Source organism: Rousettus aegyptiacus, unplaced genomic scaffold, assembly GCF_014176215.1.
Source record: "Rousettus aegyptiacus isolate mRouAeg1 unplaced genomic scaffold, mRouAeg1.p scaffold_m13_p_1, whole genome shotgun sequence".
In the NCBI taxonomy this organism is placed as follows: Eukaryota; Metazoa; Chordata; class Mammalia; order Chiroptera; family Pteropodidae; genus Rousettus; species Rousettus aegyptiacus.
The window spans coordinates 27471426-27484687 of record NW_023416284.1 but is presented as its reverse complement, the minus strand read 5'-3'; the positions used below and the strand labels follow the sequence as shown (position 1 = coordinate 27484687).

Below are 13262 nucleotides of genomic sequence, written 5' to 3'. Positions count from 1 at the left end.
ACTCCATGCAGTTGTAATTGGGTTAAAAAGGAGATTGAATGGGACAACCCACTGACACCTTGTCTTTTGGAAATATATTTCTTTGAACCAAAAAATCAGGACACCTGCTCTAATAATAGGATAATATATTTGGGGAAATCTGGTTTGGAAGGTCACACCTAACAACAGTCAGAGGACTCAACTGGCTCACTGTATATAGAGAAGGCTAAAGAATGAAGCCAAGAAAAGTGGCATTATTTTCTGGACACTTGGTTCTTAGAAAGTGAGCCCAGTCATTTTGTGCTCAGGGCTTTGATCCATTGAACCTAAAATAAGTAAAATCTGGACCACCAGGTTAGTAATACTGTGGCATTAAAAGATATTATATGGGTGGGTCTTCTCTAGGCTAAATATTTCCAATTCTTGTAACAATTTCTCTTGTGCTGTACCCACCAATTAACATGCTTCTAAGAACTTTTACATGAAAAAGAAGTAACAGCTATGAAAATTTATATGTGCCATGTATCCCTTTAGGAATTTCATGTTTTAATCCTCACAAAAGCTTGGTGAGGTAGGGATTTATTTTCCTCATTTCATGGCTGAGAAAAATGATACACAGGGATCTGTGCAAGGTCACAGAACTATTAAGTGGCAGGACTAGATTTGCAGCCAAGTCTATCTAAGACCAAAGTCCACAGCACACTTGGAGAAAAAAGTCCAATTACTCTTTCTTAGCCTTGGCTTATTTGCTATCACCAGTATCTTTAATGGAGACCTGTGGTCCTTTGGGCAGATATAGTCACTGTGGAGGGCTCCCATATGAATTACCACAATTTGGTAGGATTAAAACAACAGGAATCTATTTTTTCACAGTTCTGAAGGCTAGAAATCTAAAATCAGAATGTTGGCAGGGTTGTTCATTCTGGAGGCTCTGAGGGAGAATCTGTTCTATGCTTGTCTCCTAGCTGGTGGCTGCTAGCAGTCCTTGGTGTTCCTTGGCTTGACCTTCATCACTCCAGTCTCTGCCACCACCATCACATGACCTTCTTCCCCTGTGTATGTCTCTCTGTGTGTGTCTTCTCCTCTTCTTATAAGGACACTAGTCATATTGAATTTGGGGTTCACTAGATTATATGTAGTCTAGGGACTCTTTCTGTTCTCTTTCAAAAAGATTTTTATTAAAATATAGCTTGCATACAATATTGTATTAGTTTCAAGTGTACACCATAGTTATTCAACATTTATGTACCTAAAGAAATAATCACCATAAGTCTAGTAACCATCTGACACCATATAATGTTATTATAATATCATTGACTACATTCTCTATGCTGTACATTACATCCACATAACTTATTTATTTTATAACTGAAAATTTGAACCTCTTATTCTCTTTACCTTCCCCCCACTTTAAAAAAATTTTTCAGTTACGGTTGATATTCAAGTATATTTGTTTCAGGTGTACAGCATAGTGGTTAGACATTTATGTAATTTACGAAGTGATCCCTCTGACTAGTCTAGTACTTACCTGGCACTACATTTTGTAGCCTCAGGCAGCGGTCCCCAACCTTTTTGGCATCAGGGACTGATGCTCCTATGAGAATCTAATGCCTGATGATCTGAGGTGGAGCCAAAGTAGTGACGTGAGCACTGGAGAGCGGCGGCAAGAACGGATGAAGCTCGCTTACTCACCCACTGCTCACCTCCTGCTGTGTGGTCCGGTTCCTAACAGGCCCCAGACTGGTATTGGCCAGTGGCCTCAGGGTCTAGGGATTCTTAATCTGGAGTCCCATAATAGACCGTGGAATAACTGAAATTACATAAATTGTTTTGGTATCTGTGGCACAGAGTGAAAATACAATTAAAATTTGTTGGGTGTAGAAATGAGCACTTTAGGAGTGAGGACAGTTTTTTCAAAATTCTGAGTTAGGCTAGGGATCTCAAGAAGGGAAAACATTACTGGCCAAGTCAGTTGCTCTTCATTTTGAATTTATGTAGTTTAATGATCTTGAGAACATTCTGCTTTGGATTCCAAGTAGAATCCAAATCTGTCCCATGTCCTCCATATTCATGTACAAATAAGGCACAAGGATAATACGACCAACATCAAGAAACCATGAATATTTAGAAATAAGTGGAAAGGTACTCGTTGAGAATTAATAAAGGGGTAGAGATCACCTATTTTTACTGCCATTTAAAACTGACAGAAGTTTGAGGCAAAATGAGGATTATAGAACAAAGGTCTCCACTGTACTACCACCAGTCCATGGCCTATAAGGAACAGGGCCACTCAGCAGGAGGTGAGCACTGGGTGAGCAGCGAAGCTTCAGCTGTATTTGCAGTCACTCCCCAGCCCTAGCCTTACTGCCTCAGCTCTACCTCACATCATCAGGCATTAGATTCTCATAGGAGCACCCGTCCCTGGTGCCAAAAAGGTTATGGACCGCTGCTATAAAAAGTAGGAATGAGTTACTGAGGGTGTTTTGGAAGTCTGCTGAAGGATGTTTAAGAAAAGATATTTTCATTTGAAGGCAAGACACTAATCATAAACTGGCAGTGCAGAATATTTTCAGTGTCCAATTTGGTTTAGCATCACTATGACTCTTACATCCTTTTTGGCAGGGCTTAAACAATGACTCACGTGGAAAGAGGTGAGAAGAAATGAAAACATGAGCCATAAAGAGGCCACAGATAAATGAATAAATGAGTGGGCTTTCTCTACATGACCAACCACCAGCATAATCAGTCAGCTTTTCACCTTTTCCCCCCTCACCTTTGCCACTTCTCGTTGCAGTAATCCAGCTTCATTTTCAAGTTGTTTAATTCTCTTGTCTCGTTGCTCTACTTCATGAACTAAATGATCCTTGACTCTTTGAAGCTTGGCTTGGTAATGATAATGTTTCTCATTATAGTTTCTATAAAAGTAAATTTAAATACAGGTACACTTGAACACAGTGAAAATTTATTTTGCCTCCTCAGTATGCACCTTTCTTGGGTTCCTTCTTTTTGCTTTGTCCGGGCCTGGCACCTTGCTTGTCCCGCCTCACATCTGCAAGGGGATGGACCAAGGATAGCCTCCTAGAGAACACCAGCTTTACTCATCACCATGGACTCAAGTCTCTGGCTTATCTTGGTCTTGAGCTGATGGCTATGACACAGCTTTAGTAACCAAGTTTAACTTAGGAAACTCCTTGACTGATCCCCGACATCTAAATTCTGAATCTTGTTCCACTGATTCAGTAATTAATTTAAAATTTTCTAGTTTCTTGGCTATACTCTGGTCAGTGATATACCTTGTCTATTTTTCAGATAACTTGGTCCGCTCTCAGTCCTTGCCTTGAGTGTGGACTTCTAAATGCCAATTCTACAATGGTCTCTGCTCAAGACTCTTACTCTAATTCTGACATAAATCTGACTTACTACCAATAAGCACATGAGAAGATATTCAATATTATTATCTATTAAGGAAATGCAAATGAAAACTACAATGAGATGCAACTTCACATCCACTAGAATGGCTAAAATCAAAAATAAAGATAACAATAAGTGCTGACAATATTGTGGAGAAATTGGAACTCTCATACACTGCTGGTAGGAATGGTGCAGCCTCTTTGGAAAAAAGCCTGGCAATTCCTCCAAAGGTTAAACATAGTATCATATGACCTAGCAATTTCACCCCTATGAATATACTCAAGAGAAATAAAAACATATGTCCACACAAAAAGTTATACATGAATGTTCATAGTAGCACTATTCGCAATAGCCAAAAGGTAGAAACAACCCAAATTCCTATCAACTGATGAATAGATATACAAAATGTGGTATATACATACAAATGAAATTTTGACGCATGCTAAATTACAGATAATTTGAAAAACAGATCCAATTCTCAATATGATCAGTGTTATAATATTGTATTTCCTTCTAGTCTTTTTACAAGCATCTTTTGTTTAAACCTCGATTATATTAAAAATTTTTCTGCCTTTGTTGATTATATTATAATTGTTTCCTTATGCTGTTATCTAGTCTTCACAGCCACTATCTTTTAGAGTTGTAATATATTCCATCAAATAAATGTATTATACTTGACCTAACTAGCTCCTATCACTAGATAATCAAGTTTCTATCTGTATTGTTATAATGGCTTGAAGAATGGTTTGATACAGTACAGCTGGTGAGGGCTTAGAGCCTTTCCTTGCCATTGCTGGCTGGGTTTTGGCACACCTATCCATCTGGTCAGAAGTTCTGTTGGCCAACTTGCCCAGAGAACATGTGGACTTTCTAAGTTTATTTTTGGCTTTGTTAACTACTAGCATGATGAAGCAGCACAATACTGATGTTCTAAAATTTAGGGACAGCTTTCTTATTATGTTTGAATAAAACCAGATGGTCTTTCTATTGTTTTTACTTCAAAGAGGCAAGGAATTTATTCCTCTGGAAGACTGGTTGGGAAAACATGGAACAAATAAGCATTGTCTGTAAAGGTCAGCTCTGGGATCAGGGGAATGAAAATAAAAATGAACCTAGAGTTTTGACTGTTCCTTCTATTTTCTTTCCTAAAGCTGTAGTTTTCAATCCTGCATGTACATCAGAATCACGTGGGTAAGCTTTTGGCAGAATATTGATTCCCCAAGCCCTACCCCGAAGATTCTGATTTAATTAATCTATATCGGGGCCCAGACATGTACACCTAGTGTTAGGATCCACTGTCCTAAAGGCTGTGGACAAATAACATGGGAAAATATTCCACCTCACTAGCCATCAAAGAAATTCCAAATAAAATGGCAATTAAGTAATTTAAGACTATAAGTGAAAATTAAAAAGTATAGAGAAATCCAGACACAAAAAGTTACAAGCAGCATGATTCCACTTAGATGAAATTCTAGGAGAGGCAGAAATCAGAAGAGTGGATGCCTGGGAAGATGTGAGAACAGGAGATACCGGCTCACTGCAAAAAGGTAGGAAAGAGCTTTAAGGAGTAATGGGAATGTTCTGTATCTTAATTGGAGTAGTATAAATGTGGGTGTATGCATTTGTTGAAACCCATCAAATTGTACACTTAAAATCTGTGCATTTATCATATGTAAGTTATGCCTCAATTAAAACAACGAATATTGGAAAAAAATTCATCAGAGCCCCCTATGCACCCATAGTAGCACACTATGCTGATGAAGATGTGGTGAAATTACTACTCTTATATAATGATGGCAAAAAATTTTGGTAGGATGCTTCTGAATATTTGTCAATACATTTTAAGACCCAGAATTCCAGCTTTTTGACCAGTAATTCCACTCCTTGGAATTTATTCTACAAAAGTAATTAAAATATATATATATATATATATATATATATATATATATATATATATATACCAATTTTTTTTGGGGGGTGGGGGCTATTTTAAATAACAATATCATTCATAGGACCAGTGAATTAGGACTGTGTTATAAGGGTAGATTCTACCAGGTCTATAACTGCTCTGAGCTGTTTTGCTAAACTTCTTGCTTGGTACTGACTGCTGGTCAAGGAATGAAATATACTGATTATAACAGTGTTGCTTTGTAACCAAAGGAGTTTCATGACAGTTTGCACCGGCTTGTCCGCATTGTTTACTGACAACAGTGAAATTGATGATTTGCACTTAATCTCAGTGAGACCCCAAAAAGCTCTGTCTGCTCTTAAGGCTGGTTATACAGCAGAAATATACTGACATGACTAGCAGAGTATAAAAACATCTCAGTTGAGACTCCATTTTTGAATCCCTGGTTATGAGGTGTTCAGTGCACAAGTGGGTGGTTCCTGATGGGAGAGAGGGAGTGTATCCAGGCATGGTTCTTACACTGGCGGGGGTGGGGTGGGGTGGCGGTGGGGTGGTGGGGTGGTGTGGTCTGTGGCTCCTGCCTAATGGTTCCCAGACTGCCTGCTGTGAGACAGTCATGGGCTGTGATGCGTATCCTGACTCTAATTCTGTTGCAATACTGAGTCCTTCTCCTGCAGTGAGCTATATGTATTTGTAAGCATTGTCACTGGGGTTCTGTTAGCTTCTTTAAGCAACTGAACCTTGTTAACTGGCACTGTTAGTGCAAAAGTATATCAACTTTATGAAGTATGTTTTACAAAAATAAGCAAGTTCAAAGACAGTAGCAATAAAGCACAAGGCTTATAAGATGATATTAAGAGAAATAGAATATAAATTTTATCTAAGCTATGATAGTAAAATCGTAAAACTATGAAACTCTGTTTATTGACAGACAAGGGATTCCAGTTAAGTGTTCTTTCACTCAAAAATGTTCAATGTTTCATTATTTGAAAAATGAATAAAATGAATAAAAATATAACTGCCTAAAAATCAAATGTCATTTTATCTTGGAGACTGATATTGACCTGACATATGTCAAGTCAATAGTGATATATACATACATATATACATATAGATATACATATACAGATACATACATTAGATTTAGTGTCAATTCATTTGTCAAGTATGGTGCCACTGATCTAATACTTTGTTCTGTCACCTCCCTTTAATAGGAAGATAAAGCGTAGAAACAGCACTGCATAGGTTATCAGATGCCTGAGTTCTAGTCTGAGATCTGTAAGCAGCATGAACTGAACCACACATACTCACTCCCTTGACCATGGCTTCTACATTTCTCAGTGATATGATGATCAAAGGAAGATAATGAACACTAACGCCTCTGAACAATACTCTCTGCTATAAAGCAGTAAACAATGATTTTAAATCATTATGATTAATACCATCAAAATAATAGGTAAGAAACTTCAATCTATAAAGGAATAAAGCAGAAGACTACAGAGCTGACATCAGAGAGGCGGGCCATGGGGGAAAAAAACAAAATGTAGATATAATAGCTAGATACTGTTTTTTCTTTGTTGTTGTTTGTTTTTTAGGCGAGGCAACCCTTGGTTGACCCCACAGATTGCAAGGGCCTTGTCATCTTACAATCCCTTGTTTTTTTTTAATTTATTTTTCATGCCTATAGCACCTGGTCTTCCTAGGTGGTCTCCCATCCAAGTACTAACCAGGCCCGACCTTGCTTAGCTTCCAAGATCAAACAGGGTTAGGCTTGTTCAGGGTAGCATGGCCATAGACCAGATACTGTTTTAAGTAAGCACTTTACATATATTTATTCATTTAATTCTCACAATTTTATAAGTACTGTTATTTTGCCCATTTTAAAGATGAGGGACCTCAGACCAGAGAGGTTACATAACTCACCCAAGGTCACACATCCAGTTTCTAGTAGAATCAGGATTTGTACCTAGGCAGTATGGTTCCGGAGTCTGTACTCTGAACTACTGTGCTACATTCCAGGGAGGAGGAGAGTGGGAGGAATCTGGTGGAATGATGAGTAGGAAATAGAAGTGCAGGAAGCTCAGGAACAGAAATTTTTACTGAGCACCTACTATATACCAGGGACTATGGATAAAAACATGAGTAAGACTGTGGCCTGTGCCCTTGAAGAACCTATAATATGGTGAGGAAGACAGATAGTGAATCCCATTATTTCAAAACAAGGTGGCAAGTTCTTTAAAAAGTACAGAGAGGCATGTACAAAGGGCTATAGGGACACAAAGAATGGGCACCTCACTCAGGCCAGGCTGGCGGTCTGAAGAAAGGCTTCATAGAGTAGGTAACTCCTAGTCTAAGAATTATGAGTTGAAATGAAGAATTGAAAGGGGGAGAAGGCTGAGGAAAGTACATGAGAGGAAAAAAAAGCCTAAAGGCAAGTGAGAAGGGTACATTTAAAAAAAAGCAAGAAGTTCCCTTCCAAACAAAGAGAACTTGTTTTTGTTTACCTCACATGGAAATCAAGTTGCTTCGAAATTTTCCCATATTCTTCATGGAGTACTTCATTCTCTTGTTGTAACTTAGATACCTTCTCTGACAATTCCTGGTTGCTCTTGAGATGCTGAAAAAAAATTTTTTTTTTTTAAATGAGAACATTCTGTGCTGAATAGAGGTATGATATTGGCGGAATGCAAGTTGACAAAGCCTTTCTGCTGGAAAAAGCTTACAGTGGCTCCAGCTTCTGAAACCATAGTAGCTTCCTGTGATTTCTGCATGTCTAAATTTCCTGAAAGCTAGCAGCTCTTTTCCCTGACTTTTGATCCCCCAGCCTTTTCAAAAGTCTGACACTTAATTTGTTATATAAAAAGTCTTCCAGCTTGAAGTACATAAAGTGGAGGCTGTTTTCCTGACCTATCCCTGACTAATAAAGTATTTGGTTCTAGAAGTAGCTCCACAAAGATTGGTTATCTGACCTGGTTGCTTAACCACGTACGATCTTGTCACTAGTACTAGATTTCCATGACATAAGAGCTGATTAAATTATAACATAGTTGCCTGTAATGAAGTGCTTTGGGAGACCACATGACAAAGAATGTCAAAGGAGAATTGAGAACTACAAGGAATTTGGGGTGGGCTAGCCACATCTGACCATGTCAATGAACTTTCAAGGAGAAAACGTCCAACCTGGGCATTTAATTATTGGAACAAGGCATAGTCGGAGACTCAGAGAGCTTCTATGAGTGCCCCATAAGAACCTCTTCTCAATTCTAGGCAGCAGGTCAAATATACAAAAATCGAATCTCAAATTTCATCAAGTAGGATGCAGAATTACAGCACAAGTTGATTTCATAGCCTTGCCAGATCTCCTATATGGAAAATAATGCTTTGTTTGGGAATGCATGGAAATCTGATAATTGAGAATGGGTATATTTGACAGAATTCCAAAGACTTTGAGCAACCAGGACCTCCAAATTCTACTGAGCCTCTCTTATCTGCATAAATGGTCCTTCCTCTGCTCTCAAGAGATTAACCACACTTGCCTTGGACTCTGTTAACTTCTCTTGAAGCAGTTTGCTTGCTTCATTGACTGAAATTTGGACTTAACAATGGCCTTTGTTAAATGACATTAAGATGCCATACTTTTTTGACATAAAGAGGAATCCAAAGGTTTAAGTAGATAAGGAAATTTGGAGTAGATATATTACAGGTGACCTACTCACCCACCTTATCACCATGACACACACCTCTTAGAAGACACTCTCTTCACTAAAGCTTTGCCAAATACACTGGTGAGGGGAGCACCAGATTTCTAGAAATGCTCTATTATAATGCCATAGGTGGTAGGAGGTGTCAACATTAAAATGGATCCCTAATTTTAATGGGGATGATGGTACTACAGAATAAAAAGTGGGTACTATTACTGTTATTAAACAATAGGGCCAGAAATATAACTAAATGGTTTGACTTGCAGCAGTCTGTGGTTGTGGTGGTTGTGGTTAACTGACCACAGTGATTTTAGGTCAAAAATTGATGAGCAACCCATTAAAGTCTTACTTGAGTTATACAAGAAAGGCAGGCAGGCGGTTAGGCAGGCAAGGGAGGAAAGGTGAGGGAGGGAGGGGAAAGAGGCAGAGAGAAGGAAGGAAGGAAGGAAGGAAGGAAAGAAGGAAGGAAGGAAGGAAGGAAGGAAGGAAGAAAGGAAGGAAGGAAGGAAGGAAAGAAAGAAGAAGAAGGAAAGAAGGAAAGAAGAGAGGGAGGTGGGAAGGAAGAAAGGAAGGAGGGAGGAAAGGAGAGAGGTAGGAAAAAAATGAAGATACTTCTGAGTCTGGTAAACAGAGGCCCAAATATGAATGACAATGGAGAGTAATGGCCTCTTACTCAATCCTCAGACCAGAGCCAGTTCAGAGACCCAGAGTCCTTCAAATGATGGAAATGTCAGGTTGTCTTCAGGAAAAAACCTGTGATATTGTCACACGTATGTGATCTTTTCCCAAACCTTCCTTCGAGACCTGTGGCCTTTTATCAAGGTAATTGGGCATTGGAAAGAGGGAATTAGATATTTGTGGAATCAACACTAATGCTTTGGAACCCAAAACGCCACAGAGGTTCATAATTCAGAGTGGGACCTAAGGAAGTAAGGTAAAAAATGGAATTTAAACTCGCAGTGTATCTTAAGAGTATGTCTGTAGTGATTCACTGGTTCAGCGTGTTTCACAGTGGGCCTAGTGGGTCTGTGAATCTCTACCACCCCTGCCTGTCCCAGTGGTTATTTCCCTAATTCTTGAATGTACAGTCAGAATAGACTATCTGGAATAGTGGATTCTCCACATTGGCATTCTGACTCAAGGAGTGAGGGCTATGATGGCAGAAAAGGCCGAGTGCTTGGAGTGTCTCTTCAGATTCTATAATCAACTTATACCACATTTGCCCTTTTAACCCATTTATCAAGTTACCTTCAAGGCTGTAAGTTTTTGGTGGTACCTAAAGTAAGCCAAAGATCTGCAGTTGTGCCAGGCTGCAGTGCAAATTGCTTTGCCATGTGTGCTTTATGACCTAGCAAATCCAAAGATGATCCAAGTTTTGGTGGTAGATGATGATGTTATATGGACCCCCCATGAAAGCTCTGTGATAGTTTAACCTTAAGATTTGAGAGCTAAGCCACCCCTCCTCCCATAACAACCTTTTAAGGAAGGTCTTTGCTTGTGACTTGGCCCTGGTTGAGACTGAATACCTGGCCATCAGAAATCAAGTGATCAAGTAACCTGAGCTGCCCTTCCCCAAACTAAGTATCATATTATTTGCCAAGCCATGAAGTTGGGCATGTGCAGTAATACTCCATCCTCAAGTAGAAGAGCTATATAAGATACTGAGCCTGAGCGGGTCCTAAAGGTACAGAGTTACATGAGCAAGTGGTACTAACTTCTACTACATTACCGCCCCTTTCAACCCAAACCCACGGCCTCATGGGGAGTTTCCTATGACCAATGAACTGAGAAAGAATATATCACGCGTGATTTACATATGGTTCTGCACAATATGCTGCAACCACTCAAAACAGGGCGGCTGCAGCATTATGGCCCTTAAGGACAGTGGGAAGGGAAATCTCAGTGAGCGAAGCTTTGCCTGGAAAGAGAGATGGCCAGAGGCATGGACCTATATTAAGTCATAGGAAATTTCTAATAATTTGGGAAGTTGATCAGAAATTTGGAAATAATATTATTGGAAAACTGATGGGAAAGAAATAAAAAAGGTCTGAGAAAGGGCCTTAGAACTAGAAATGCTGTCCAACAGAATTTTCTGCAATAATGGAAATGTTCTATTCCTGGACTCTCCAATATGGTAGTCACTAGCCATATGTGGTTATTGAACACCCGAAATGTGGCGAGTGTGTCTGAGCAACTGAATTTTAAATTTTAAAAATATTTTAATTAATTTAAATTTAAACCAAATGTGGCTACTTGACACAGTATTGGACAGCACAGGCCTAGGGTGTGAAAACACATGTTAAAATTACGTGTTTTTGCTCGCCGGAGGGCAACTGCAGGAGAGGTGGCTCTCAATAATCGGGTGAAAAAAATGGTACTTTCTGTATACGTCAGCCTCTTTTTCCAGGACCTATTTGCTTGCTCAGTGGGCTTATGTACAAAGTATATGGTGGCAGGAATGTATTTTACAAAGGGTCACCAGTACTAATCCACTCAACTTGCCAAAAGCAAAGATCGATGTTGAGCAAGTGTTATGGCATCACCCACTAGGGGTTTATTATAGGCAGGTTTATTGCACTAGACCCCTTCCATCATAGAGAGAATAACAATTTGTCTTCACCAGAAGAGATGCTCATTTTAGATGTAGATTTGCTTTCTCTGTCCATAATGCTTTTGCCCGGACCACCATCTGTGGACTTAGCAAATTTCTTATTTCTTGTCATGATATACCATTCGACATTGCTTCTGACCAAGAAAATCACTTTACAGTAAGAGAAGTGAAACAACGGTTCATATACATGAGAGTTATTGGTCTTACCCTATACCCCATCATCCAGAAAAAAAAACTAACCTGAGAAACAGTGGAAAGACCTATGGAAGATGTAATTATGGTGCTGGCTAGGTGACAACATCTTTTGGGATTAGGTGATATCCTATCAGATGATGTTTAAACTTTTAACCAGTTTTTAATAGTATATGATACTATTTCTCTCATAACCAGAATACATGGAAAGGAGCAAAGAGATGAAAGTGGGAACAGTTTCTCACACATTTGGGAATCATAAAATGTGTATTATTGTATTTTTGGTAGTTAACTTTATAATTAAGTTTTAAAGTTACAGTATGTCCATGTGGATTGAGACTTAAGAAGCAGCAATTAACATTACCCCAAAATGATCATGGATACTGATGGGATGTTAAGAAGTTAAATGCGTCTTAATGTATATGAGTGATAGTGCATCATGAAGGTGAGAGTATAATGTTCTTTTTGTTGTTTATTCAATTAAATATGGCTAAAAGGGTTTCTATGCATGTTGACTACACGAAGTGGACTGGGCTGTTGCTCAGTATGACCCCCAGTCTTCTAAGCTCTCCCCTGTGCTGCAAAGTTGGACATCTGAAAACTGCATTTCCCAGACTCCCTTAATAGTTTAGTTTCTGCAAATGAGAGGCATTTTCACAGAGTGTAGAAAGCACTGGTGGGAGGAAGAGCCATGTTTTTCCTCTAACACTAGCAGGTAGGTGAATGGGCTGGCAGCAGATGAGACGGCAGGAGCTTCAGGGAGAGGAGCTGCAAATTCTCCCCATTTGGGTGCTGCAGGAGTCGGCTTCCCCATGCTTTCTGAACTTCTGCACTTATTGAAAGCCAGCAGCAGTTCTTCCTGACCTTTACTCACCCTTACCTCTCCCTTCCGTTTTATAAGCATATTATTCCCTATGTTAAATCCCTTCTTACTTGAAATCTCTTCTTACCTGGAGAAAATTCTGCTTTCCTGACTAAAGCCTGACTAAGCTTAATGTGCAAAGTGCTAGACACTCAATAATTATTAGCTATTACTCAGGTCTATGGGAACTGGAAAACCAAGAAGCATATCTATACTTTCTTACCTCATCAGATTTTCTTTTTTCATTTTCCAATTGTTTAAGTTGGGCCTCTTGTTGCTGAATTCTGGATTGTTGCTCAGAATTGGTGATTTCCAGTTGTTTCTCTTTATCCTGTAAGATTTTCACTTTATTTTGTAGCTCAATCATATTCTGATCTCGGAGTTTCCTGAGGACAATTAATGCACATTAAATCACACTGTGAATTGCAAAGCTTCACAAATGAAACCATTTGAGATAAAATGATTATAAGGATATTTTGGATTTAATGAGGTAGGGTATATGTCCATAAGAAAAGGGACCAACACAAGGAACCTCCTCTGTGAGAGAATCTTTTCTTATTTCTTTCTCCTCAAAACAACACTATGAAGAAGAAATAA

At 39.0% G+C, this 13262-nt stretch overlaps 1 protein-coding gene and 1 pseudogene across 5 annotated transcripts in view; both read right to left on the bottom strand.

The window, feature by feature from the left end:
- CCDC30 (coiled-coil domain containing 30) overlaps nt 1–13262 on the bottom strand; it is a 92365-nt gene that overhangs the window by 9303 nt on the left and 69800 nt on the right. For all 5 annotated transcript variants that reach the window (XM_036232716.1, XM_036232718.1, XM_036232719.1 and 2 more), the window contains 3 exons: nt 12889–13051; nt 7804–7916; nt 2753–2894 (listed from right to left, as the gene is read on the bottom strand). In XM_036232716.1, coding sequence (XP_036088609.1) covers nt 2753–2894; nt 7804–7916; nt 12889–13051 — 418 coding nt within the window. The remainder of the gene's footprint in view (nt 1–2752; nt 2895–7803; nt 7917–12888; nt 13052–13262) is intronic.
- LOC118606785 lies at nt 6978–7096 on the bottom strand (annotated as a pseudogene).